General features: G+C 39.5%; 1 protein-coding gene across 1 annotated transcript in view; it reads left to right on the top strand.

Moving 5' to 3' along the window:
* The window catches only part of LOC149189828 (uncharacterized), a 130,595-nt gene extending 106,509 nt beyond the window's left edge, over positions 1 to 24,086 (top strand). Inside the window, exon 5 of the mRNA XM_089411954.1 lies at positions 23,425 to 24,086. Coding sequence (XP_089268080.1) covers positions 23,425 to 23,730 — 306 coding nt within the window. The 3' untranslated portion in view covers positions 23,731 to 24,086. The remainder of the gene's footprint in view (positions 1 to 23,424) is intronic.
* The last annotated feature ends 517 nt before the right edge of the window (positions 24,087 to 24,603 follow it).

Raw genomic sequence — 24,603 nt, 5'->3', positions numbered from 1 at the left:
GCCTTTCTACATTTTGGAGGATACATTGGATAGTGAGATGAAATAATTTTATGAAGGGAAGCCATAAACCATAGTCATTCTCCTACATTATATTCCATTGAGAATTATTACAGCTGACACCAATGAATGCCAGGTTGAAGTATTAAATAATGGAAGATCCGTTGTGCCATCAAATCATGTAATGGAGATTGGAAACATATTTAAGATGATTCCTACTAGACACGTGACAAAAATTATGAAAGCACAGGACAAAGGGACACGACTATACAATTCACATTTTCAAAAAGGAATTTAATTATACTAGGTGAATTAAAAATATTAATTGATTATTATAAAGTAATTTTATAAAATTATAATAAGGTTACTTTATTAAATTATAAAGTCACTTTACTAATTAATTTTATAAAGTTATTTAAAAGAAATATATATATATATATATAATAAAATAATATTAAAAATAAATATAAATATTACTTAAAAAAATCCAAAGGGGAAATGGAAAACCCTAATTCCAAGATAGTACTACCGCCAGTGAAAATTTCTGAATCTAACACATCAGAAACCCCTACTGCAATTTCTGGTTTAGTATCTCCTACTTATTCTTTACATTAACACGTTATTTAACTACATAAACATCGAAGTAAACACAATTGCAGCCTTCACAAATATATAGATCAACAATTGAAATAAACTGAAACAACATAAGGGACACCGTTATTTTTGGACAATTGTCCCCGGAAAAACCCAATTCGGGAAAATCGGTGCATCATATATGAGGGTTTTATTATTAAGCAGATTTCTGAATACAACTAGGGTGCTAGAAATGGCTCACCCTTCAGAGAATATCCTCGGTAGTAGTACCTCTATCTGGAGACAGATATTTCGGCAAATCAGCAACTGAATGAACAATCCCACAGTGACTCCGGCTGTTCCTTGTGCTGGACAACGGAAGCTGCTCCAAGCACTCCTCTAGAATTGCATCACCCTCTCCAGGCTCTGTGTCAGCTTATCAGCTCTCAGTCTGCCCCACAGACTCTCCCAGCGCTTCCTTTGAAGCCCTCTTCGACTTCTGCGTCAGTCTCTGCGGCTTCTGCGTCAGCCTCTATGGCCCTTTGCGTCCTCTGCGCTGGCCTCCTTAGCCTCTGCATTGGCCCTCCTAGGCTTTGCGCTGCTTCTTCTGGCACTTTGTTGCCTCTCTGATATGTATTCTTCAACCTTGGATCGAAATCCCTTACTGAATTGCCCTTCACTGCAACTGATCTCTAACTCGATTTCCTCAACAAACCCGGCCCTGGAAAATCGAATTCTTGATCTCTCTTGGTGTATCTCCAACTGGCCCTCAAGCCTCCTCTTATGCTTTTCCTGTTGACAAATCAATGGCCGAGATTAAGTCCCTAATCAACGACTAAGATTAGAATTGGCTTGATCCTTGTCTCTTAGAACTTTCTCACCCATATTATATTAATACACATTAATATTTTAATTTTCCTAAGTTGACTGAGGAACTCATTCAAAATGTTAATTATTTTAATATCTCTTCATCTGGGTGGAATTTCTCCAAAGGATTTCAGGGTCTTGGAAATCTCATGTGCCTTAGCCTCTCCACTAAATTTCATGGCTAGAGCACATCGGATGCTACCCAAAATCAACATCGACGACTTACACATGCTGAAATGACACGGGCAAGTGAAGAAACAGTTAGTTATTAAGCTTTGAGGACAAATCTTTTTGAAGAAAGGGGCAATGTTATGAATATAATTTATATAAAATATTAAAATAAATATAAATGAATGAACAATAATTAATTATAGTTAAGTAATGATTAATTAATGAAGAGTTATGTTTCTAAGGACATGACCATTCATGAAGGGGCACCTGCCTAGGTATATAAGCGGGCCCTCATTGTAACATGCAATGACACTTGTACATTCATCTTATTAATAGAATATTATTTACAATACATTGTGTATTTTACATTTCAAAAGCACAAACAACTAAGTTTTGTTGTTACAACCTTCCTTTTAATACCCTAGATTTGTACATTCATCTTATTAATAAAAGTATTATTTACAATACATTGTGTATTTTACATTTCAAAAGCACAAACAACTAAGTTTTGTTGTTACAACCTTCCTCTTAATACCCTAGATTTGGATTGTCCCTCCTTCGTCATTCATGAAGAGAATTCTTTTTCCATAACAGTCTACCCAAGCTCGGTGAACTTCTAACCAACCCATCCCTATGACGAGATTATAAGTTCCTAGGGTTGTGACATATACTTTTAACTTAGTCGAACAGACCCCTAGATCAACTTTGCATTCTCAACACTTAAATCTACGGATTGAAGTTCTCCTGAATCCATTTCTACCTATCTGAAATCGTTTTGCTTGCGAATTGCCAACCCACATTTATTAAATGTATATGATGAAATGAAACTATTACTAGCGCCAATATCAAATAAGATTTTGAGTTTTATGTTGTTAATAGTACCCGAGGACTCCACTATAGTGGACCGATGCTCTGCCTGGTTGTTGTTTACCACTGCATGGATTCTATGATTGCCTTGGATATTTGATGATGGCTCTTTTCCTGCTCTATGCATTACACTTGACGAGGCTTCCAGAAAATCACGTTGAAAATGTAGTCCTCCACATCCCCAACAATTAACCTGGGGTGGTCCTCTTGTTTCAGATTGTGAGTTTTTAGAATAGGAACCTCATCCTCTTGTGCTATTTCCTCCTGCGCTTCGTCCTCTATTAGTTGTTCCTTGAGAGTTCCACTGACTTGTGTTAGATCTTGATGATTTTGCAGATATAACATTAGCTGCCATGGAAGCCTTGCTCCTACTCCTCTTGGAGTAAATCTATTACCATAAGGAGGTGGTCTCGAACTACTCCCCCTGAAGAAGTTCCGGGGAGTCTTCCCTGGAAATCCTGGCTGTGGGGCTCTTGTCCATCTGACATTCCTTTTGATCCCCAGATACTCCTTTGCATAGCGGACACATTCCACTGCCTCTGCTACTGATGATGGCTTCCACATTCTAACCATGGCCCTGATTCGAGGATTTAATCCATACACGAAACACTTGACTTGACGTTCGTCAATATGTAGATAAGGAACGTATTTTATGAGTTCCATAAACCTCATTTCATATTTTTCTATTGTTTTGTTGCCTTGGACTAACATGTGAAAAGCTTTGGCTTGCTGCTCTTGAAAGTATGGTGGCAAGTACTTTGGGGGAACCTTTCCTCGAACGATTCCCAAGGAATGTTGTCCGATGTGCGATGCAATTGCTTTTCTAGATTTCCCCACCAAATCAAAGCACTTTCCCTTGGTTGAAATATAGCGATATTTGTTTTAGAGGTAGAAGAATATTCTCTTAGCGCGAAACACCTTGTCATTCCTTCCAGCCATGCTTCAACACGTTCCTCGGCTTGCCCTCCTGAAAATTTTGGAAGCTTAATCTTTTGTAGCTCCCTAGAAATGTCCTCCCGCGATTGTCTATAATCTAAACCTTTGGACTCCTCTAGGTTCCTTTCCTTAAGGTGAGGTTGCTCTTCCTTGGTACTGGCTATCAACAACCTTTTTAATGTTTCCAAGATGGCTTCCAACGAGCGCATTACAATGGTTTGTTCAGGCGCTGAAGCAGTTGGTGTTGATGAAGGTATCGGTGGTGGCGATGGTGATGGCGACACTACCCGATGGCATCGTCGTTGATACATCTTTACCATCACAACCCTTTTTCTTGGTCACACAATAAGATTATGAGTATCTAAGGTACAATTTAGTAAATACAATTTTGTAAATTTAAGCTCACATGCGGGTATAGTTTTTTTGCTATTATTACCTGCAGGTAGGTGTTACTGATACTGAGGTCAAGGAGGGTGGTATTGCTACCTCCTTGTCCTAATGCATGGTAATTTATTTGGATAGGCAACAATGAGTAACAATACTTATTTTACTGCATGTCTTTATAGTTCATTTGTTCAGTGATCTACAAATGCTGCCTTATAATATTCTATTGACACAACCCCTACATGGCTCTTTTTATTTTTGATATATATATATATATATATATATATTCTTCTAATTTTATTATAATAATTAGAACTATTTTAGATTTCAACTGAGGTAAAGTCATATTTTTAATTATTTAAGCGAATAAGTGGATGCATGCCCATCTCTTTAATCAAAATATTTTCTGATGTGATTTCTCATGAAATCTTCTAAATGAGTTCGTAAACTTAGATTAATGTTTTAAGAATATAAAGTCAAATGACGTTCCTCATTTTGACTTAAATTTGTTTATTAATTGAATTTGATAAGAATGTGGCCCAAATAAGCCTCCATGTCCCTATTGAAGTATGCCACAACCTTCCTTCTGTGAAGCATTTGCACTTTGACTTTGTATTATTGTACTCTGTGTGTGCGCTGAACTTTGATATTTATAATGAGAAGGATTGATCAAGGGTTTTCCCCATCTTAGGGTTTTTCCTTGGCTTGAGCCAAATTCTTATGTTCTCTTGTCTTGGCTTGTCTTTTGCAGTTTATTGTTTATGTTCTATCTACAACCATTGCTAATGTGATTAATGGTTAATGTGATTGGTGTTGGAAAATAAGTGGAAATTATCATTGGGCTAATAAAAGGACATTGAAGTAATTGTTGCAAGCATAGAACATACCATTGTTATCTAAAATTAACATGGTATCAGAGCCCAGGTGAAGACAAAGCCCAAGCGAGAGAGAGAAAAACAATCACTAAGAGAGATCTATTGGACAAGCCCCCATGGCATCTACATCTTACTTCAAGACCGAGGACAAGCTCAATGATAAATCTGATTATCATGTGTGGAAGATGACTTTGGACTTGAATTGGAGGAGCATGAAGTATTGGATTACGTGCAGGGAAAAGTGGTAGAGCTTCCTTCAAATGCACATGCTGCTGCGAAAACAAAATATAGAAAAGGTGAGGTCATAGCAAAGAAAATTTTGATTGACTCCATTTAAAAGCATTTGGTTGCCAAAATTTCTGATTTGGGAACTTCTAAAGAAATATATGATAAGTTGGTTGGGATGTTCAAAGTGAACAATGCAAGTCAAATTCTCTTTCTCAAGAACAAGTTGAAGGATATCAAGATGGATAAAGGGGGAGTCTATTCGATTCTATTTCATGAGTATAAATCAAATCAAGAACGACTTGCTATCTATTGGAGAAGTTGTTTCTAACAAGGATCTCTCTCTCATTGCTCTTGGAGGTCTTCCAAGACCATGTTATGTATTTGTCACTACTATTCTCAACAATGACTGGATACCTAGGTTCGATGAGTTATTGGCTAGAAGCACTAAAGAGGAGATTAGGATGATGGAGAGAGACAAGCCCTCAAATGGGAATGAACCTACTGCATTCTTCGCTCATGCAAAGAGGAAGAATAATGTTGGTCCAAGGAAACAGGGTCAAGGATCTAGGAAGGGATTCAAAGGAAAAGGAAAAGGAAGATGCTACAATTGTAACAAGTTCGGCCACTATGCTAGAGAATGCCCTCACAAGAAGAATCCTCCAAGGGATGATGAGAACAACAACAACAATTACAAAAGCAATGGAAATCAAAGGACAAATAGGTTCAACAACAAAGGAAAGAGGAATGCTTCAACTACTCGAAATGGAAATGGTCGATCTCCCAAAGGGACAAGAAATGCTAGGTATGATGAAAGTAATGTCACTCTTCACTTGAATCATGGTCAAACCATTCACCTACAAGAAGTATTGTATATGCTCAATTTGAAGAAGAACTTCGTGTCTATTTTTGCAATGGAAGATAAGGGCTTCAAGGTAGCATTCATTGATGGAAAGGTACATATTTGGCATAGGAACCCTAAAGATGCATTTACTCTTATATTTAGGATTGATGGTCTTTATCAAGTTGGTGGAAGTTCTTTGGGAGCTGTGGCAAGTGATACTTCTCTTCAATGTGAATTATGACATCAAAGATTTGCCCACTTACACATTACAAAGCTTTACTTGAGTTGAGGAAGATGGTCACAGGGATGCCTGACTTTCATATGAACCATGAAGGAGTCTGTGAAGGTTGTGCAACTGGGAAATATACAAAGGGACCATTCCCTTCTAGTGAAAGAAAAACCACTGATATTCTCTAATCGTTCCATTATGACCTATCTGGTATGTTGCTCGTAACATTATTGGGAGGATACATATATTATGCAACCTTGTGGATGACTTCTCGCGCAAAACATGGATCTATTTCTTAAAGAAGAAGGATGAAGTGTTCAAATGGTTCCGTTCTTTCAAAGCATTGGTGGAAAATCAAACAGGGAAGACGATCAAGATATTGAAGACTGGCAATTGAACCGGATATGAATCAAATGAATTCATTGACTTTTGCAGAGACGTTGGCATTAAGAGGGAGACAATTGTTCCATACATTCAATGAGAAAATGGAGTTTCTGAAAGGAAGAATCGAACAATCATGGAAGCCACCCGTGCCATGCTCCGTGATCAAGGTCTACCAAGTTCTTATGGGGAGACGCTGCCAACATTGCTGTGTATGATCAAAATAGGAGCTCACATCAAGCATTGGATTTTAAGACACCTAAGGAAGTCTTCACTGGTAAGAAACTTGATGTTTCTCATTTTAGAATATTTGGTTGTCTTGTGTATTTTCATGTGCCTAAAGCAAAAAGAAACAAGTTGGAAGCATATGGGAAGAAAGGTATATTCGTCGGCTATAGTGAAAATTCAAAGGCATATGGAATCTATGTGCATGGTCAAAGAGATGTGGAAGTAAGCCATGATGTCACCTTTGATGAAGATACTGCCCTTGGGAAAGCTAGAGACCTCCCCATCCCAAGGAAGGACAACAATGATGTTGCGGAAAACCAGGATGAACCTCCGACATATGAACCTATGCTCGATGTTGATGGTATTATGGCTCCTATTGATCCACCTCCTGGTGATCCCTCTACCTCAAGGAAAAGACCTCTATGGCTCAAAGATACTCTCAAAGATGCTTAAAAACATACTGCTCCAAGAGGGACATTTTGGGAAAGTAAGAAACCAAAAAGGTATCAAGGGTACTTGGCTGCTATGAGTACTATCATTCAAGCTGAACCATGCACGTTCAAAGAAGCTGTAAAGCACCAAGTATGGAAGGATGCGATGAGTGAGGAATATGAATTGATCATGAAGAATGATGTTTGGGACGTGGTGCCTAGACCTAAGGAAAAGTTCGTGGTCACCTCTAAATGGCTTTACAAAATCAAACATGGAGCTGATGGGAGTGCTAAAAAATATAAGGCTAGATTCGTTGCTTGTGGCCTCTCTCAAAAAGGAGTGGACTATGATGAAATATTTGCACCGGTTGCTCGATATACCACTATCTGATCTATTATTGTTTTCGCTGCCAATTAAGGATGGAGCTTACATCAAATGGACGTCAAGATGACTTTCTTGCATGGCTCACTTAAGGAGGAAGTCTACTTGGAACAACCTCAGGGGTTTGAAGTACAAGATCGAAGGACACATGTATGCAAGTTGAAGAAAGCCCTCTATGGGTTGAAGCAAGCCACTACGGCTTGGTATGAGAGAGTTGATTGTTATCTTATGACGCTAGGATTTACAAGGAGTTATGTTGATCCAAACCTATACTTCGAGGTTGAAAAAGACATGCCTCTTATTTTGGTCCTTTATGTTGATGACCTCTTTCTGATTAGTGCAGATCCTGTCATTTATCAATGCAAGAGGGAGTTGACTCCTGAATTCGAGATGAAGAACCTAGCACTGATGCATTACTTCCTAGGCCTGGAGGTCTGGCAAAAGCTAGGCGAGATTTTCCTTTCTCAAGGAAAATACATTGTGAAGCTACTAGAGAGATGTGGGATGGTGGATTGTAAGTTTGTGTCTACTTTGATGGAATTCAACTTCAAGAAGCTATGTGGAAGTGCTATTGGGCCTGAATTGGCAAACCCTTCCGAGTATCGACAACTAGTGGGGGTCTTGATGTTCTTGGTAAACTCTCGTTCGGACATATGCTTTGTTGTGAATACATTAAGTCAATTTATGGTTGAGCCTCGTCACATACATTCGATTGTTGCTAAGAATCTCTTAAGATATCTTTGTGGCACAATCAACTATGGGCTAAGATACACTGCCGGGATTTTGAGGCTACATGGATATATTGATGTTGATTGGGCTAGTTGTGTGGTGGATCAAAAGAGCACGTCAGGATGTTGCTTCTCATTGGGGGCTTCTTTGATTTCTTGGATGAGCAGGAAGTAGAAATTGGTTGCTCTAAGCACCACCGAGGCTGAATACATTGCAGCTAATATGGCATGTTGTGAAACTATTTGTTGAGGAAAATCTTCAGTGAGCTATTTGAGCACGTGTTGAATACGACAATAATCTATTGCAACAACCAAAGTGGGATTTGCCTTTCAAAGAATCCTGTGTTCCACGACTGCTCTAAGCACATTGATTTTAGGTACCACTTTATTCGGGATATGATATAGCGGGAGCAATAAGGCTCTAACACATCAGGATCGATGAGAAAGTTGCTGACATCCTCACAAAGCCCTTGGGGAAGGTAAAATTCATAGCCTTTTGAGAGAGACTTGGAATCGTGGAAGGACCCTCCCATGAGGATCTCGCTTGAGTTGGACATTGAGCTCTAGGAGCTCTTAGGTGCTTGGGGTACTTCTTGGAGCTATGAGCGACCATAGGGGGTGTGGTTCACCTTCCCCTATACATGCGTTGTGTATAGGGTGAGTGGTTCACCTTCCTTGTGATACCCCATAATGGTTGACATGTGTATAGGGTGAGTGGTTCACCTTCCCCTACGATTGATGACACGTGTGTAGGGTGAGTGGTTCACCTTCCCCTATTATGAATGATATATGCATAGGATGAGTGGCTCACCTTCTATTATGGCATATCAGTAGGATGAGTGGTTCACCTTCTCCTACGGGTGCCCTAACATACATCCTACCCATGTAGTCCGAGACTCATGAGAAGTACCTCTCATCTGGCCAAATAGTTGGGAAAAGAGTATAGGAACCATAGCACCACAGATGGATGCATCGTGTACTACCATACTCCCTATGTCTAGGATGCATGGTGTTCAACAACTTGATTTGGGATCAAGTTTGATTGGGGTTCTAACCCTGCACTGACTTTTGTTAGTGGCGAATGGTAAGATCTTGTGACTCACTCTCGATCGATTCTTCTTCATTATCTATATCAGTGTTCAATAGAATAGAGACGAGATACAAAGATGGTACATGACGATAGGATGGCATGATGATTGATGATGATGGATGGATTGGCAGGTGGAATTCACGCTAATTGAGAAGGAGTGTTAAAATTGGAAACTAGGGCCAAATTCCACTTTGGACAACTCATTTGTTGGAGATGATAATTGCATTGAATTCCTCTTTTTGAGAGGACCAAAATCGACCTAAAGATCATCAAATTTGGACAAGTAGAAATTTGTTTTGAATTTATACCCACACGTGTAAATTGTCAAGGTCGGCCACATCATCATGTAGGCTCATGAAGCCCAAGAGACATGTCTCTTCACCCTCAACGATTTGTATAAATAAGAGAGACCTCCAACCTCATTTGGCATCTCGTTAATCCAACACATTCTTCTCTCCCCTGATCTGATTGGTTCGTACACCTTATTGGGCAGTTGTTCTCTTCAAACATGTGGCTAAAAGGAAGACGGATTTGAGGAGGCCGAAATTAGGATTTTTTTTGCAATTTGACCAAGCATTGACTGGTGTTGACTTTGACTTTTTGGGCAGCTTTTGATTTCAATTTTCTGGGAGAATTTCTATTTGGGCAAGCTGAGTTTTCAAGCACATAAATCGAGGCATTATGTTGACTTTGACCGCAGAGCAATTGTAGACTTTGACTGCAGGCTTCTTTTATGCGTTGACCAAGTATGACTGCTCAAAATTAGATTGTTTTAATTGTTGTTTGACAAACTAAGGAGGCCGAGTTGGAAGACCTTTGAATGTGTTGTGAAGGGACTGTTTTGACCCTTGATCGTTGATTGGTTAGGGCACAAACTACTGCTGTTTGATTGCTATTGACTGGTGGCAGAATTGTAGATTTGACAAGGTTGTATTGGACAATGATTTGCCAAGTCAATTTTGACTTTGACTTTGTATTATTGTACTCTCTCTCTGTTGAACTTTGATATTTATAATAAGAAGGATTGATCAAGGGTTTTCCCCATCTTACGCCAAATTCCTATGTTCTCTTGTCTTGGCTTGTCTTCTGCAATTTATTGTTTACGTTCTATCTACAGTTACTGTCAATGTGATTGCTATTGGAAAATAAGTGGAAATTATCATTGGGCTAATAAAAGGACATTGAAGTAATTGTTGCAAGCATAGAACATAGCATTGTTATAAAAAATTAACAAGCCCACACTAAATAGTTGTGTCTATAGAAGGGGGGGGGGGGGGGGCTTGATAAATATAAAAAGTAGTCAATTTTCAACTTGTAAATTGAATTTCTCTTGAACAAGAAGGAATTAGGAGGCAAGTAAATACTTGTTGGAAAGGGATTAAAGTCCTTTCCAAGCCTATGTAATTTTTATCTCCATCAAGACACCTTTTGATGTAAATAACAAATTATTTCTTCAACAAGAGCATAGCTCCATCATGAGCAATGATGTTTGGGATATAGTGCTCAGACCCGAGGGGAAGTCTGTGGTCACTTCTTGATGGATCTACAAGATCAAACATGCAATAGATTGTAGTATCAAGAAGTATAAGGTGAGGTTCGTGGTGAGAGGGTTTTCCTAAAAGGAGGGAGTGGTGGATTATGAGGAGACATTTACACCTATTGCTAGATATGCATCTATTAGAGCAGTTATGTCCATTGCTTCAAATATGGGAGGAGGATACATCAAATAGATGTGCAAACTGCTTTCCTCAACAGAGTGATTGAGGAGGAGGTGTATATATATTATAAAGAAGACTCATGGTTTTGAGGTGCATGCGAGAGATATCCATGTATGCAGGTTGAAGAAGGCCCTTTACGAGTTGAAGCATGCTCCGCGAGCATGGTATGCTAGGAGCAACAAATATCTTCTTTGTTTGGGTTTTACCAAGAGTGAGGTAGATTCTAACTAGTACTATGTATTCGTTGAGGGTGAACTGCTCATTTTGGTATTGTATGTGGATGATATCTTCTTGATAGGATCAGAGAAGCTCATAGAGATGTGCAAAGAGGATCCTGCTTCGAAATTCAACATGAAGGACATCTGTTTGATGTATTGCCTTTTGGGATTGGAGGTGTGGCAACAGCCAGGAGAGATTTTCCTTGGGTAGGGCAAGTATGCAATGGAGATTTTGAGGAGATTCAGGATGGAGGATTGCAGGCCTATGTCTACACCTATGATCACTAACCTAAAGAAGCTGAGTGCTTCTGAAGGTGAACTAGTGGATCCCACACTGTATAGGCAACTGATAGGTTCCTTGATGTATCTAGTCAACACTAGGTTAGATATATGTTTTGCTGTGAACACACTTAGCCAGTTCATGGTGGAGTTGAGACAGTGCTTCTGAAGGTGAACTAGTGGATCCCACACTGTATAGGCAATTGGTAGGCTCCTTGATGTATCTAGTCAACACTAGGTCGGATATATGCTTTGTTGTGAACACACTCAACCAGTTCATGGTGGAGTTGAGACAGGTTCATTGGGTGGTAGCAAAGCATGTGCTAAGATACTTGTGTGGGACAATAGACTTTGGACTAAGATATGTTAGAGCTAGAGGAGTGGAGTTGTAGGGGTACATGGATTTTGATTGGGCAAGGAGTGTGGTGGATAGAATGTCCACATCTAGATGTTTCAGTGTGGGATCAACCATGATCTCATGGTTCAACAGAAAGCAACAATCTGTGGCCCTCAGTTCAGCAAAGACAGAGTACATGGCAACAAGTTTGGCGAGTTGTGAGGAAGCGTGGCTTTGCAAGATGCATGCGAGACTATTTGATCTGCAAATGTGGTCAATGATGATACATTGTGATAATCAGAGTTGCATTAAGCTCTCTGAGAATCCCGTGTTTCATGATTAGACCAAGTATATAGTGATCAAATATCATTTCATCAGAGACAAGGTCTAGAGGGGTGCTGTGAAATTGCAGTATATTTCTACAAAGGAGCAAGTGGCAGATGTTCTCAAGAAGCCTCTAGTGAAGGGAAACTTTGTAAAGTACAGGGATAAGCTGCGGGTGGTGGAGAAATCCCTTTCTTGCTAGGAGGGAGTGTTGATGTGAGTAACATCAGAAGGTTTTCTACAATTGTTTGGTGTCTTAGCATGTGGAAGACATTATTTGCCTCTTCTAATGATTTATGTCTTGATTCCTGATTTTAACTTAGGAAAAGTATAATAATTAAAAGTCAATCAATTATTGTGGATTATTGAGTTATTTTCTAAGGATAAATAATTTAATTATTTAAGCGACTTAGAAATAATATCAACCATTGATCTTCAAGATGTTTCTCGAATGAAAATTCAAGATGTTTTTAGAGGGGAGATTGGGGAAAGATATTTGGATTCATTGAAGATTATAAATGGAGGCTAGTGATGGAAGTGAAGTCACAACGAAGAGCACAAGTGTGTGAGTGAATCATCATGAAAGAAAATGATTTTCTCTGCATTGCGAGTGGCTTAGTGACTAGTTGCAGAGGAGAAGTGCGAGTGGGCTTGAGCGAATCTTGGAGGGTTGAGTTGCTTGAAGGAGATCGAGTTTGTCTAGAGGAGGCCGAGTTGCTGGGGTGTTGGTGTTTTTCTAGTGCACATTAGTGGTAGGGCGCAGATCAAGTTATTGGAGGGTTGTATTTTTCCGGATTGTATTTTTACTTTGTCCTAGGGAAATGATAACAATAGGAGGGTGGAGGGAACAATAAGCTGCCGAGCTGGCAAGTGTCAGAGGGATGTAACATGTAAAATCCAAGAGTGGTAGTCAATGTTAGATGGCATGGGGGAGTTTATGCAAAGCAAGTTGTGCCAAAATACCTTGGTCAAAGTGTGTAGGGAAAAGCAGCGATGCAAAAACATCGCGATTAAATCGCGATTTTTTCACGGTAACGATTTAATCACCGATTTTTTTATTTCCAAAAAATTGCCAAAAAATAGCAATTTTTACAGAAAAACGTGATCCGACCCATAAAAATCATGGGGGCGCAGAACAGTAACTTAGAAAAGCGATTTTTTTGTTTTTTTTGTTTTTCCTCAGTTTTTTTAGACAGAGGGCAAGAGTGAGAGCTAAGGAGGAGGAGAACTCATCTACAAGGGCAAGAGAGGAGAAAAGTGAAGGAATTTAGCATCCCAAGCAAAAAAAATTCAAGTTTGGACCAAGTTTCTTCAGCAAAGCGTGGTTTTCAGGTATGGGCATCAAATTTGGCCTTTTTTTGTTTTTCCTTGGGTTTCTATCACCCATTTATTTTCCATGATTTTTGTTTGAATTTGATTGTGTGTGTGTGTGTGTTTTTTTTGTTACATATAGTGGAGAGGGTTTATTTTGGTTAAAAATGCAAAAACTTGATTGCTAGATTTATTTGTTTAATTTCTTCTTGTGCCCTAGGTTTTTTCCATTATTTTTTCTTGGGTTTGAATGTGTATTTTTTGCCATTGTTGTTGCATTGAGTTGATGATTTTTTTAATAAAAAATTCAATATGTTGTATGTAAATTTTATTTTTATTTTTTCAACCTGCAATTCTTTTTGTGCCCTAGGTTCAAACTTCAAACTTCATCTTACATTAAAACTCAAGAGTTCAACAAAGTTACAACATGCCAAGGAAATTGGACTCTCTGTGGGAATTTGGTGAACCTGATGGAGGGTTTGACAGATCAAATTTGACTTGCAAGTTATGTGGGCATCATATATGGATTGAAGTATCACCTTGCACAAGTTCCTGGACATGAAGTAGGGCCTTGCACAAATACAAATCCTGAGTTCATCCGAAGGACCCCTCAGATCATTGGAAGAAATAGAGCAAACCAAATTGTCCAAGTCAACTCTGAAGAGTCAAGTACTAGGGAGTAGAGAGTTAGGATTTGGACATCATCTCATCACATCATCTTCTCTCTCTTGATTGGCTCGTACAACTTGGAGGTCTCTCTCTCTTCTTCGCACATGTGGCAAGCAACTCTCTCTCTTCTTCGCACGTGTGGCAGTAGGTCGAGTTTTTCTGGGGAAAAATAGGTCGAATTTTTAGGGCATTGACCAATGTTTACCAAGGGGGTTTGACCAGCGTTGACTTTGGTTTTTGGGCAGGAATTCCGATTTTTCTAGGCGGCATTTATTGGCACAAAAATCGAGGAGTTTGGGACAGGTTGACCAGTGTTGACTTCATGTTAACTTCAGATTTGATTGCATAAAATTACATCAGTGTTTCTCTCTCCTTTGACTGGGTTTGATTGAATTATTTTGGGCTGATTTTGACTCTCTTGGAAGGTCAAATTGGACTGTTGTTGACCCAGCTGATTGGAGGACATTTGGAGCAAGTTTGAGCACCATTGACTTTCTGGTTAGGGCTGCATTGACTGCTGATTTGGCAGATCTGTTTTGGGCTTGTATTTATGATATTTGTACTCTCTCTCTCTGCTGAACTATTGAAGAATAATAAGAAGATTTGATCAAAGGGTTTCCCCACATTGGGGTTTGTCCCTGGCATTCACCACATCTTGTGTCCTCTTGTCTTGGCTTGTCTTCTGCATATGATTTTATGTTCTATCTACATTTACTATCAATGTTTACAAGTTAATGTGATTGCTACTAGATATAACTGGAATTTGTCATTGGGCTGCTAAAGGAACATTGAAGTAAATTGTCTTGAGCATAGAAAATACCATTGTTATCTAAAATTAACATGGTATCAGAGGCGAGGTGAAGACAAAGCCCAAGCAAGAGTGAAGCTAAGCAATCACTAAAGGACGCTATTGGACAAGGACTTGGAACTAATGACGACTGCATCTTTCTTCAAATCTGACAAGCTTAAGGACAAGTTCGACTATCGTGCATGGAAGATAACTTTGGATTTGACTTTGGAAGAGAATGATGCCATGGACTATGTCAAAGGAAGAATAACAAAGCCTCCTTCAAATGCATCCACTGCTGCTCAAACCAAGTACAAGAAATCTAAGAAGATTATTGTTGATTCCATTCATAAGCCTTTGGTTGCATATATTTCTGATTTGGAAACATCTAAGGAGATGTATGAAAGGCTGGTTGGGATGTTCAAAGTGAACAATGCAAATCAAATTCTCTTTCTCAAGAACAAGTTGAAAGACATCAAGATGGATAGAGGAGAATCCATCCAATCCTACTTCATGAGGATCACCGAGATCAAGAATGATCTCCTATCTATTGGAGAAGTCATTGGTGACAGGGAGCTCACTCTTATTGCACTTGGAGGCCTTACAAGAGAATGGGATGTGTTCAACACTACCATCCTCAACAATGACAAGATTTCGAGATTTGAGGAACTATTGGCCAGATGCACTCAAGAAGAAATAAGGATGATGGAAAGAGACAAGCCCTCAAATGGAAACAATCCTACTGCCTTCTCCGCTCATTCTAAAAGAAGGAACAATGTTGGTCCAAGGAATCAAGGACAAGGGTTCAAGCCGAGATTCAAAGAAGGAAGAAAAGGAAGGTGCTTCAATTGTAACAAGTTTGGCCACTTCGCTAGAGAGTGTCCTCACAAGAAGGATACTCCAAGAGATGATGACAACAATAACAACAATAAATTCAAGGGCAATGGCAATCGAAGGAACAAAAAGTTCAATAACAAAGGAAAGAGGAATGCTCTTGCTGCTCGAAATGGAGGTGGTCGTCCTCCCAAGAAGTCGAGAAACTCTAGGTATGATGAAGCTAATGTTGTAAAGCAAAAATAATTTTATCTTATTTCTTCCCTCCACCGCCTCTCCTCCGGATACATTGGACCATTGGTTGATTGATAGTGGTGCCTCAAGACACTTCACTGGGTATAAAGTTCTCTCAAACTTGGTTGAAAATAATACATATATGGAGATTATACTTGGGGATAATGCCACTTATCCCGTGAAAGGAACTGGGACCGTTACTCTTCACTTAAATATTAGGTCAAACCTTTCACCTACAAGAAGTGCTATATGTACCTTTCTTGAAAAAGAACTTGGTTTCTATCTCTGCGATGGAAGCCAAAGGTTTTAAGGTGTCATTCATTGATGGGAAGGTTCATCTTTGGCATTGGAATCCAAGAGATGCATTCACTCTAGGATTTAGGGTTGAAGGTCTCTATCAAGTTGGAGGAAGTCCATTGGAACCTATGATTTGTGACACCCCTCCTCAATTCGAATTATGGCACCAAAGATTTGCTCACCTTCATTTCAAAGCCTTACCCGATGTAAGGAAGATGGTCATAGGGATGCCCAAATTCAACTTAAATCATGAAGGTGTTTTTTAGGGATGTGAAGCTGGAAAACATACAAGGGGACCATTCCCCTCAAGTGAAACTCAAACCACTGATATTCTTCAATTGGTCCATTCTGATCTATCAGGTATGTTGCCCGTGACATCTTTGGGTGGATATTTATATTATGCTATTTTTGTGGATGACTTCTCTTGCAAGACATGGATCTATTTCTTAAAGAAGAATGAAGTATTCAAATGGTTCCTCTTCTTCAAAGCCTTGGTCGAGAATCAAACAGGGAAGAAGATCAAAATTTTGAGGACCGATAATGGGACCAAATATGAGTCTAATGAATTCAAAGACTATTGTAGAGAAGCTGGCATTAAGAGGGAGACTACCATTGCATATACTCCTGAACAAAATGGTGTTGCCAAAAGGAAGAATCATACTATCATTGAAGCCTCCTGGGTATGCTTCATGATCAAGGTCTTCCGAAATTCTTATGGGGAGAAGCTGCCAACACCGCTGTGTATGTCCAAAACCAATGCCCACATCAGGTAAGAAACTTGATGTTTCTCATTTTAGAATTTTTGGTTGTTCCGTATACTTTCTTGTGCCAAAAGAGAAAAGAAACAAACTAGATGCATCTGCGAAGAAATGAACATTCGTGGGCCACAGTGAAACTTCAAAGGCATATAGAATTTGTGCCTGGTTAAAGGGAAGTGGAATTAAGTCATGATGTCATTTTCGATGAAGATTTCGCACTTAGAAAGATTCAAGATCTTCCTATTCCTCGGAAGGCCAATGATGATGTTGATGCAGAAAAGCAGGATGAATCTTTGTCTAATGAACCGATGCCCGATGTTGAAGGTCTAATGGATCCCATTGATCCACCTCCTAGTGAGCCCTCTACTATAAGAAATAGGCCTTTGTGGCTTAAAGATGCTCTTGAAGATGCCAAGAAACACATTGCACCGAGGGGGACATTTCATGAAAGCAAGAAGCCGAATAGGTACCAAGGGTACTTAGATGCCATGAGTACCATTGTACAATTTGAGCCTTGTACATTCGAAGAAGCCGTGAAGCAACATGTTTGGAAGGATGCGATGAACGAAGAGTATGAATCGATCATGAAGAATGATGTTTGGGATGTGGTTCCTAGACCCAAGGATAAGTCTGTGGTCACTTCAAAATGACTCTACAAGATCAAACATGGAGCTGATGGGAGTGCCGAGAAATTCAAGGATGGAACCTTCATCAGATGGATGTCAAAACTGCCTTCTTGCATGGTTCGCTTAAGGAGGAATTATATGTGGAACAACCTGAGGGGTTCGGGGTTCAAGTTCGTGAGACACATGTATGCAGGTTGAAGAAAGCCCTCTATGGGTTGAAGCAAGCCCCTAGGGCTTGGTATATAGCTATCTTATGAAGTTGGAATTTACAAGAAGTGATACTGACCCGAACCTATACTTCAAAGTTGAAAAGGACAAACCTCTCATTCTGGTCCTTTCTGTGGATGATCTCTTTGTGATAGGTGATGACCCTCTCATTCATCAATGCAAGAGGGAGTTGGATTCCGGGTTCGAGATGAAGGACCTAGGACTGATGCGTTATTTCCTAGCGTTGGAGGTCTGACAAAAACCAGATGAGTTTTTCCTTTCTCAGGGAAAATATATTGTGAAGCTACTTGAGAGATGTGGGATGGTGGATTGCAAGTCTGTGACTACTCCGATGGAACTCAACTTTAAGAAGCTATGTGGAAGTGCTGCTGGACCCGGATTGGCGAATCCTGCAGAGTATCGTCAACTTGTGGGGGCACTAATGTTCTTGGTCAACTCCCGTCCTGACATATGCTTCGCTATGAACACATTGAGTCAATATATGGTCGAACTTCATCACATTCATTGGATTGCTGCCAAGAATCTTTTGAGATATCTTCGGGGCACAATCCACTATGGATTAAGATACACTGCTAGGGATTTGAGGCTACATGGATATACAAATGTTGATTGGGCTAGCAGTGTGGTGGATCGTAAGAGCATGTCTTGATGCTGCTTCTCTTTGGGGTTTGCTTCTATATCTTGGATGAGCAGGAAGCAATATGGCATGTTGTGAAGCAAGTTGGTTGAGGAAGCTCTTCAGTGGGCTATTTGAGCATGTGCTAGATACCATCGTGATCTTTCGCGATAACCAGAGCGGGATTCGTCTATCAGAGAATCCTGTGTTCCACGACTGCTCCAGGCACATTGATATAAGGTACCACTTTATCCGTGATATGGTATAATGGGGAGCAATTAAGCTCCAACACATCTGGACAGATGAGCAAGTTGTAGACATTCTCACGAAGCCTCTTGGGAAGGTCAAATTCTTAACCTTCTGAGAGAGACTTAGAGTTGTGGAACGACCCTCTTATGAGAGTCCCTTATGAATTGAACACAGAGCTCTGGGAGCTCCTGGGGGCGTGGGGTACTTCTTGGAGCTAGCTATGAGCAACCATAGGGTGAGTGGTTCACCTTCCCCTAGTTGTGCGCTGGATACAGGGTGAGTGGTTCATCTTCCCTTGTGATGCCCCATTATGGTTGACATGTGTGTAGGGTGAGTGGTTCACCTTTCCCTACCAGGACACATGTATGTAGGGTGAGTGGTTCACTTTCCCCTAACGATTGACATATGCATAGGATGAGTGGTTCACCTTCTCCTATACACAGAGTCCGAGACTCATGGGAAGTACCTTTCATCTGGCCAATGAGTTGGAAAAAGTTGGTTAGGGACCATAGCAATACCAATGGATGCATCGTCTACTGCAGTACTCCCTATGACTAGGATGCATGGTGTTCAACAACTTGATCTGGGATCAAGGGTTGACTTTAGTCAGTGGAGAGTGGTATGATACACTCTCGATCACTTCATTATTACTTCATGGTTCAACAGAGCAGTGATGGGAGGGATGGTTCAGGATGACATGTTGGCATGATGATGGATTGGCCCGTGGAATTCTCACTAGTTGAGAGGGAGTGTTAAAATTGGCAACCATGGCCAACTTCTGTCTTAGGATAGCGCATATGATGGAGATGATTATTGCATTGGATTCCTCTTTCGGAGAGGTGCAATTTTGATATAAAGATCATCTCATTCTGACAAGAAGAAATGGAATTATGAATTTATACTTCTTATGGACAAAATTGTCAAGGTCGGCTTCAGTCAAATGTAGGGTTATGAAGCCTAATAGATGGGTCTCCTTACCCTCGATGAATTGTATAAATAGAGGTGACCTTTTCCTCATTTGGACATTATCTCATCACATCATCTTCTCTCTCTTGATTGGTTCGTACAGCTTGGATGTCTCTCTCTCTCTCTTCTTCACACGTGTGGCAGATAATTCTCTCTCTTCTACGCACGTGTGGAAGGAGGCTGAGTTTTTCTGGGGCAAAACAGGTCGAAGTTTCAGGGCGTTGACCAGTGTTGACCAAGGGGATTTGACTAGCGTTGACCTCGGTTTTTGGGCCAAAATTTTGATTTTTCTAGGTCACATTTATTGGAACATAAATCGAGGAGTTTGGGACAAGTTGACTAGTGTGTTGACTTCAGGTTGACTTTAGATTTGACTGCAGAAAATTATAGCTGTGTTTCTCTCTCCTTTGATTGGGTTTGATCGAATAGTTTTGGGATGATTTTGACTCTCTTGGAAGGTCGAATTGGACTGCTGTTGACCGAGTTGATTAGAGGACATTTGGGGCAGCGTTGACCACTGTTGACTTTTTGGTTAGGGCTGCATTGACTGCTGATTTGGCAGATCTGTTTTGGGCTTGTACTTATGATATTTGTACTTTCTCTGCTGAACTATCAAAGAATAATAAGAAGATTTGATCAAAGGGTTTCCCCACATTGGGGTTTGTCCCTTGCATCCGCCACATCTTGTGTCCTCTTGTTTTGGCTTGTCTTTTGCATATAATTTTATGTTCTATCTTCATTTACTGTCAATGTTTATAAGTTAATGTGATTGCTACGGGATATAACTATAATTTGTCATTGCGTTGCTAAAGGAACATTGAAGTAAATTGTCTTGAGTATAAAACATACCATTGTTATCTAAAATTAACAACATTCTTCAAAATGAAAAGGTTGACTACACTGAAACACTGGAGGAGTTTAGGGCATCATGGACACACACATGATGCATTGTGATGTTAGATGGTTGGACCGATCATAAGGGTAGAAGCCTTATTAACTTCTTGGTTAATTGTCTCAAGGGGACAATATTTATGAAATCTGTTGATGCATCTGCACATATCAAAGATGCACGGTTATTATGTGATTTGTTGGATGTGTTCATTCAGGAGGTGGGTCCACAACGTGTTGTCCAAGTCATAATGAACAATGTTGCAAATTATTTTGCTGCTGACAAGATGCTTATAGAGAGACATCCTACTTCATTTTGGACACCTTGTGTTGCACATTGCATTGATTTGATGTTGGAGGACATAGGAAAAATTCCTCTTGTCAAGGATATTGTTGAGTCATAAAAAAACATTACAAAAATTATATATAATCATGTATATGTGCTTCATTTGATGAGAACATTCACCAACAACAGGGAGTTGGTGGACCCTGCCATTACACGGTTTGCCACGAGTTTCATATCTCTTCATTCCCTCTTGAATTCTATGTGGGATGTGAAGAGAATGTTTCTTTTAGAGGAGTGGTGTGCTTTGGCATTTAGCCGCAAACCAGAGGGAGAGACCATATGCAGGTTAGTTTTATACTAGGAAAAATTCTGGGCGGCAGTGTTGGTGGTGTGTAGCATTACTGAACCTTGGTTAAAGGTTCTTCGATTAGTTGATGGAGAGGAGCCCACAATGGGCTACTTGTATGAGGCTATGGATAGGGCCAAAGAATCCATTCGGACCTACTATGATGATAAGGGGGATGAGGGGTTTGAGAAACAACTCCTATGGGAAGTGATTGATGAGCGACGAAACAATACACTCCATCGTCCCATTCATGTTGCAGGGATATACCTGAACCCCGCTTTTTTTACTTCTGAGGTCATGGATGGATTCTTCACTTGTGTTCAGAGGATGGTGCCATCTCCAGTAGAACGTGCAGAAATTTCCAAAGAAATGGAGATATACAAGATGGTAGGTAGCACATTTAGCTTTGACATGGCTGTTGTGGATAGGGAGGCTAAAATGCCAAATAAACTTTTATTTGATTCAAATTTCATTGTCTTTTCAAGTTCATACTTTGCTTCAACTTTCAAGTTTCATTTTTTTCTTATGTTTATCTTATTTGTTGTAGATGCATAGTGGAGAAGCTATGGTCGTAGAGTACCCAATCTTCGAAAGCTTGCCATTCGAGTGCTCAGCCAAACATGTAGTTCCTCGAGATGCGAACGCAACTGGAGTGTATTAAAAAAAATACACACCAAGAAGCACAACAAGTTAAAATATTCTAAATATTCCAAATTTCCAATTAATTTTTTGAATTCATTAAATAAAATTTATTTAATTATTTATAATTTATTAATTTATGACCCTTGTACAGGTTGGAGTCCTAGCGACTTAATAACATGGTCTACGTCTACTACAACCTTCGATTGTGGGTGATGCAACTTGAGAGGACACCTAATGTGGAGGCCATCTCATTGGATGGGATTGACACCATTGTTGCATGGAGGGTTGAGGCCGAGAGGCCTATCATGGAGTCAGCCCTTGATTGGTTAGAGCAGGACGTAGTGGAGGGGGTAGAGGAGGAGGAGGTGGTGACACCACCTACCCCTGTCACCAGTAGAGGACGTGGCCTACCTCCTATAGCTTCTAGTTCTTCAAGTTCTAGAGAACTGCCAACTCCATTGCCATCTACATCTAGAGGGAAAAATATTGCATTTTCTCACAAGAGGGGCAGAGAAAATCAATGGTTTTAGTTATTTGGTTCATTTCATTGTATATGACATTATGACTCATGATATGAGATACATCATTATATTTTAAGGCTGAGTTGGGACTCAGGACTTAGTATTTAGGACATGATTCATTGTTATGTGTGATGTAGCACTAGAAATTATATTACACATCTTATATTAATATATTAGTTCTTTGTTCATATTTATGTGATATTTTAAGGCTGAGTTGGGACTCAGGACTTAGTATTTAGGACATGATTCATTGTTATGTGTGATGTAGCACTAGAAATTATATTACACATCTTATATTAATATATTAGTTCTTTGTTCATATTTATGTGTCAATGCATTTATTTTATGTTGAGGATGTTTTAGATATTAAAAAAATTGAATAGTTTTGTATTTGCCGATTTTTTGCTGATTTTTACTGATTTTTTTTCGATTTTCCGGATTTTTTTCCGATTACGGATCCTCGCTGATATAATCCCGATCGCGATGTTCGCGACACTGAGGAAAAGAGAAACTGACGACTCCTAGTTGCAAGGAATATGCACTTCCTGAGTTGGAGGAAAAATGACAATAATCCTGCTGGGCAGATGGGATGGAGGACAGGATGGGTCATGAGAAAATATTAAATGGAGATAATTATGTATAAACTTACATTTCTTATCAAAGCAAATAGTACATAGGGCAGAATGGGAACCGAGGAGTTAGCTACTGTGTGGGTTGAATGTGGTAAGAGAGGCATAAACACGATTCATCATTCAATATGGTGGATGTCCCATGCCAAGATCCTGTTCAATATAACATTACGACGTAACTCTTAATAACGAAGTATATAACCATTATAACAAGATAACTCGTACAAAAATAAGCATATAATGAATAAGTAGCAGATTGAAGACTCGAATTATGTAAAGATGCTTCAATTTCCGATTCATTGTTGAGATTTTTGTGTACTGTCTTACACATGTTTGTGTCAATTTGATTATTCCTTTTTTGTCCATATTTTTCGCTTCTTTGTACATGTTACGTTAAACTTGGACTTTTATTCATCATCTAACTCGCTGGAATAATATTACTGCCTTTTACAGAGAGAAGCTACACAACAGGTATCTGAGGAACAGCACACCCCGGCAACTGAAGGTTCAGCAGCCTTCTCAGGAGAGGAAGATTCTGGTGCTATGAGAACTGACATGGACACACGACAGAAGCAAGAATCTAGGGCATTGATAGCTGCATCCCAAGAAGACGACACGTTGGTTTTGGAGGGATACCAGCCAGAAACTGACCATAATCGGGCTTCTGTTGAATTTGTAGCTGTAGGGGAAAAGGAAGGAGTTTGGTTTTCAGAGAAAAGCAGATTTGAAGTTAATGATAACCATACATCACAGCCTTAATAACTGCATCTTGTAACGTTGAAAATTTTATGCCCCATAAAATGATTGAAATTTGTATGTTTCCAACTTGTCGAAGAAAGTCATATATCACAAGGCTTAAGAGGCTATGAATTGGGGCATCGAAAGCATGCAAATTGCAAGGGACTTCCAGCTGCTGTCCAATAAGAACTTTTCCGATGAACCAAATGAGTCAAAATTTTTGAATCCTGAGGCATTTTATCTGCAGACGAAGAATCGATTTACTCTAGTAGAAGTGAAAAGTGATGAATGCATTTTTCTGTGTAGGCTATGGATCCGATGATTTGTTTGAAAATCTCTGTTCAGTAATGCCCCTTGAAGTATAATTATGATTTATAGTTCCGGTTTTTCTTTTCGGAAGGAAAAAACGTTTGTTTCTATTAATAGAAAGAACTCAGTACATATAATCAGCCATGTTAGAAAAGAACCTGATATCCATCCAGCATATGACATACAAACATTCTGATATTACAAATATACTATAGCCCATGCATCTTTCATCTGAGTCTGAAACAAAAATATAAGAGTCTAAGACATTTAACACAATAACAAAACCCGAATGGATCATCAATCTTCAGATCAAGAAACTTAAATAAAGATGTAAAAGATGCAACCAGAAATAGAAGCTCATAGTTTGATTTCCCCCTCTTCGGCCATGCCATTTTCAACACATAACCTGTAGTGTAGTGAACCTGCAGCCAGCAACCCTTTCTTTGAGAATCCATCTGCCACCGAATTTAGTTCCCTGTAAATATGCTTAAATGAGATATCAACAAAGGACAGTTTCAGAAGTTCTATGCAATCCAACCATTTGCCAAATTAGGAAGTGAAATTGAAGCTCTACTGTTGGCAGCT

Source organism: Pinus tabuliformis, chromosome 3_1 (genome assembly GCF_031772625.1).
Source record: "Pinus tabuliformis cultivar Carrire ecotype Pingquan chromosome 3_1, CPIR1, whole genome shotgun sequence".
NCBI classification, from domain to species: Eukaryota; Viridiplantae; Streptophyta; class Pinopsida; order Pinales; family Pinaceae; genus Pinus; species Pinus tabuliformis.
Note: the sequence above shows the minus strand (reverse complement) of the source record. Positions and strands in the feature narration are given on the sequence as shown.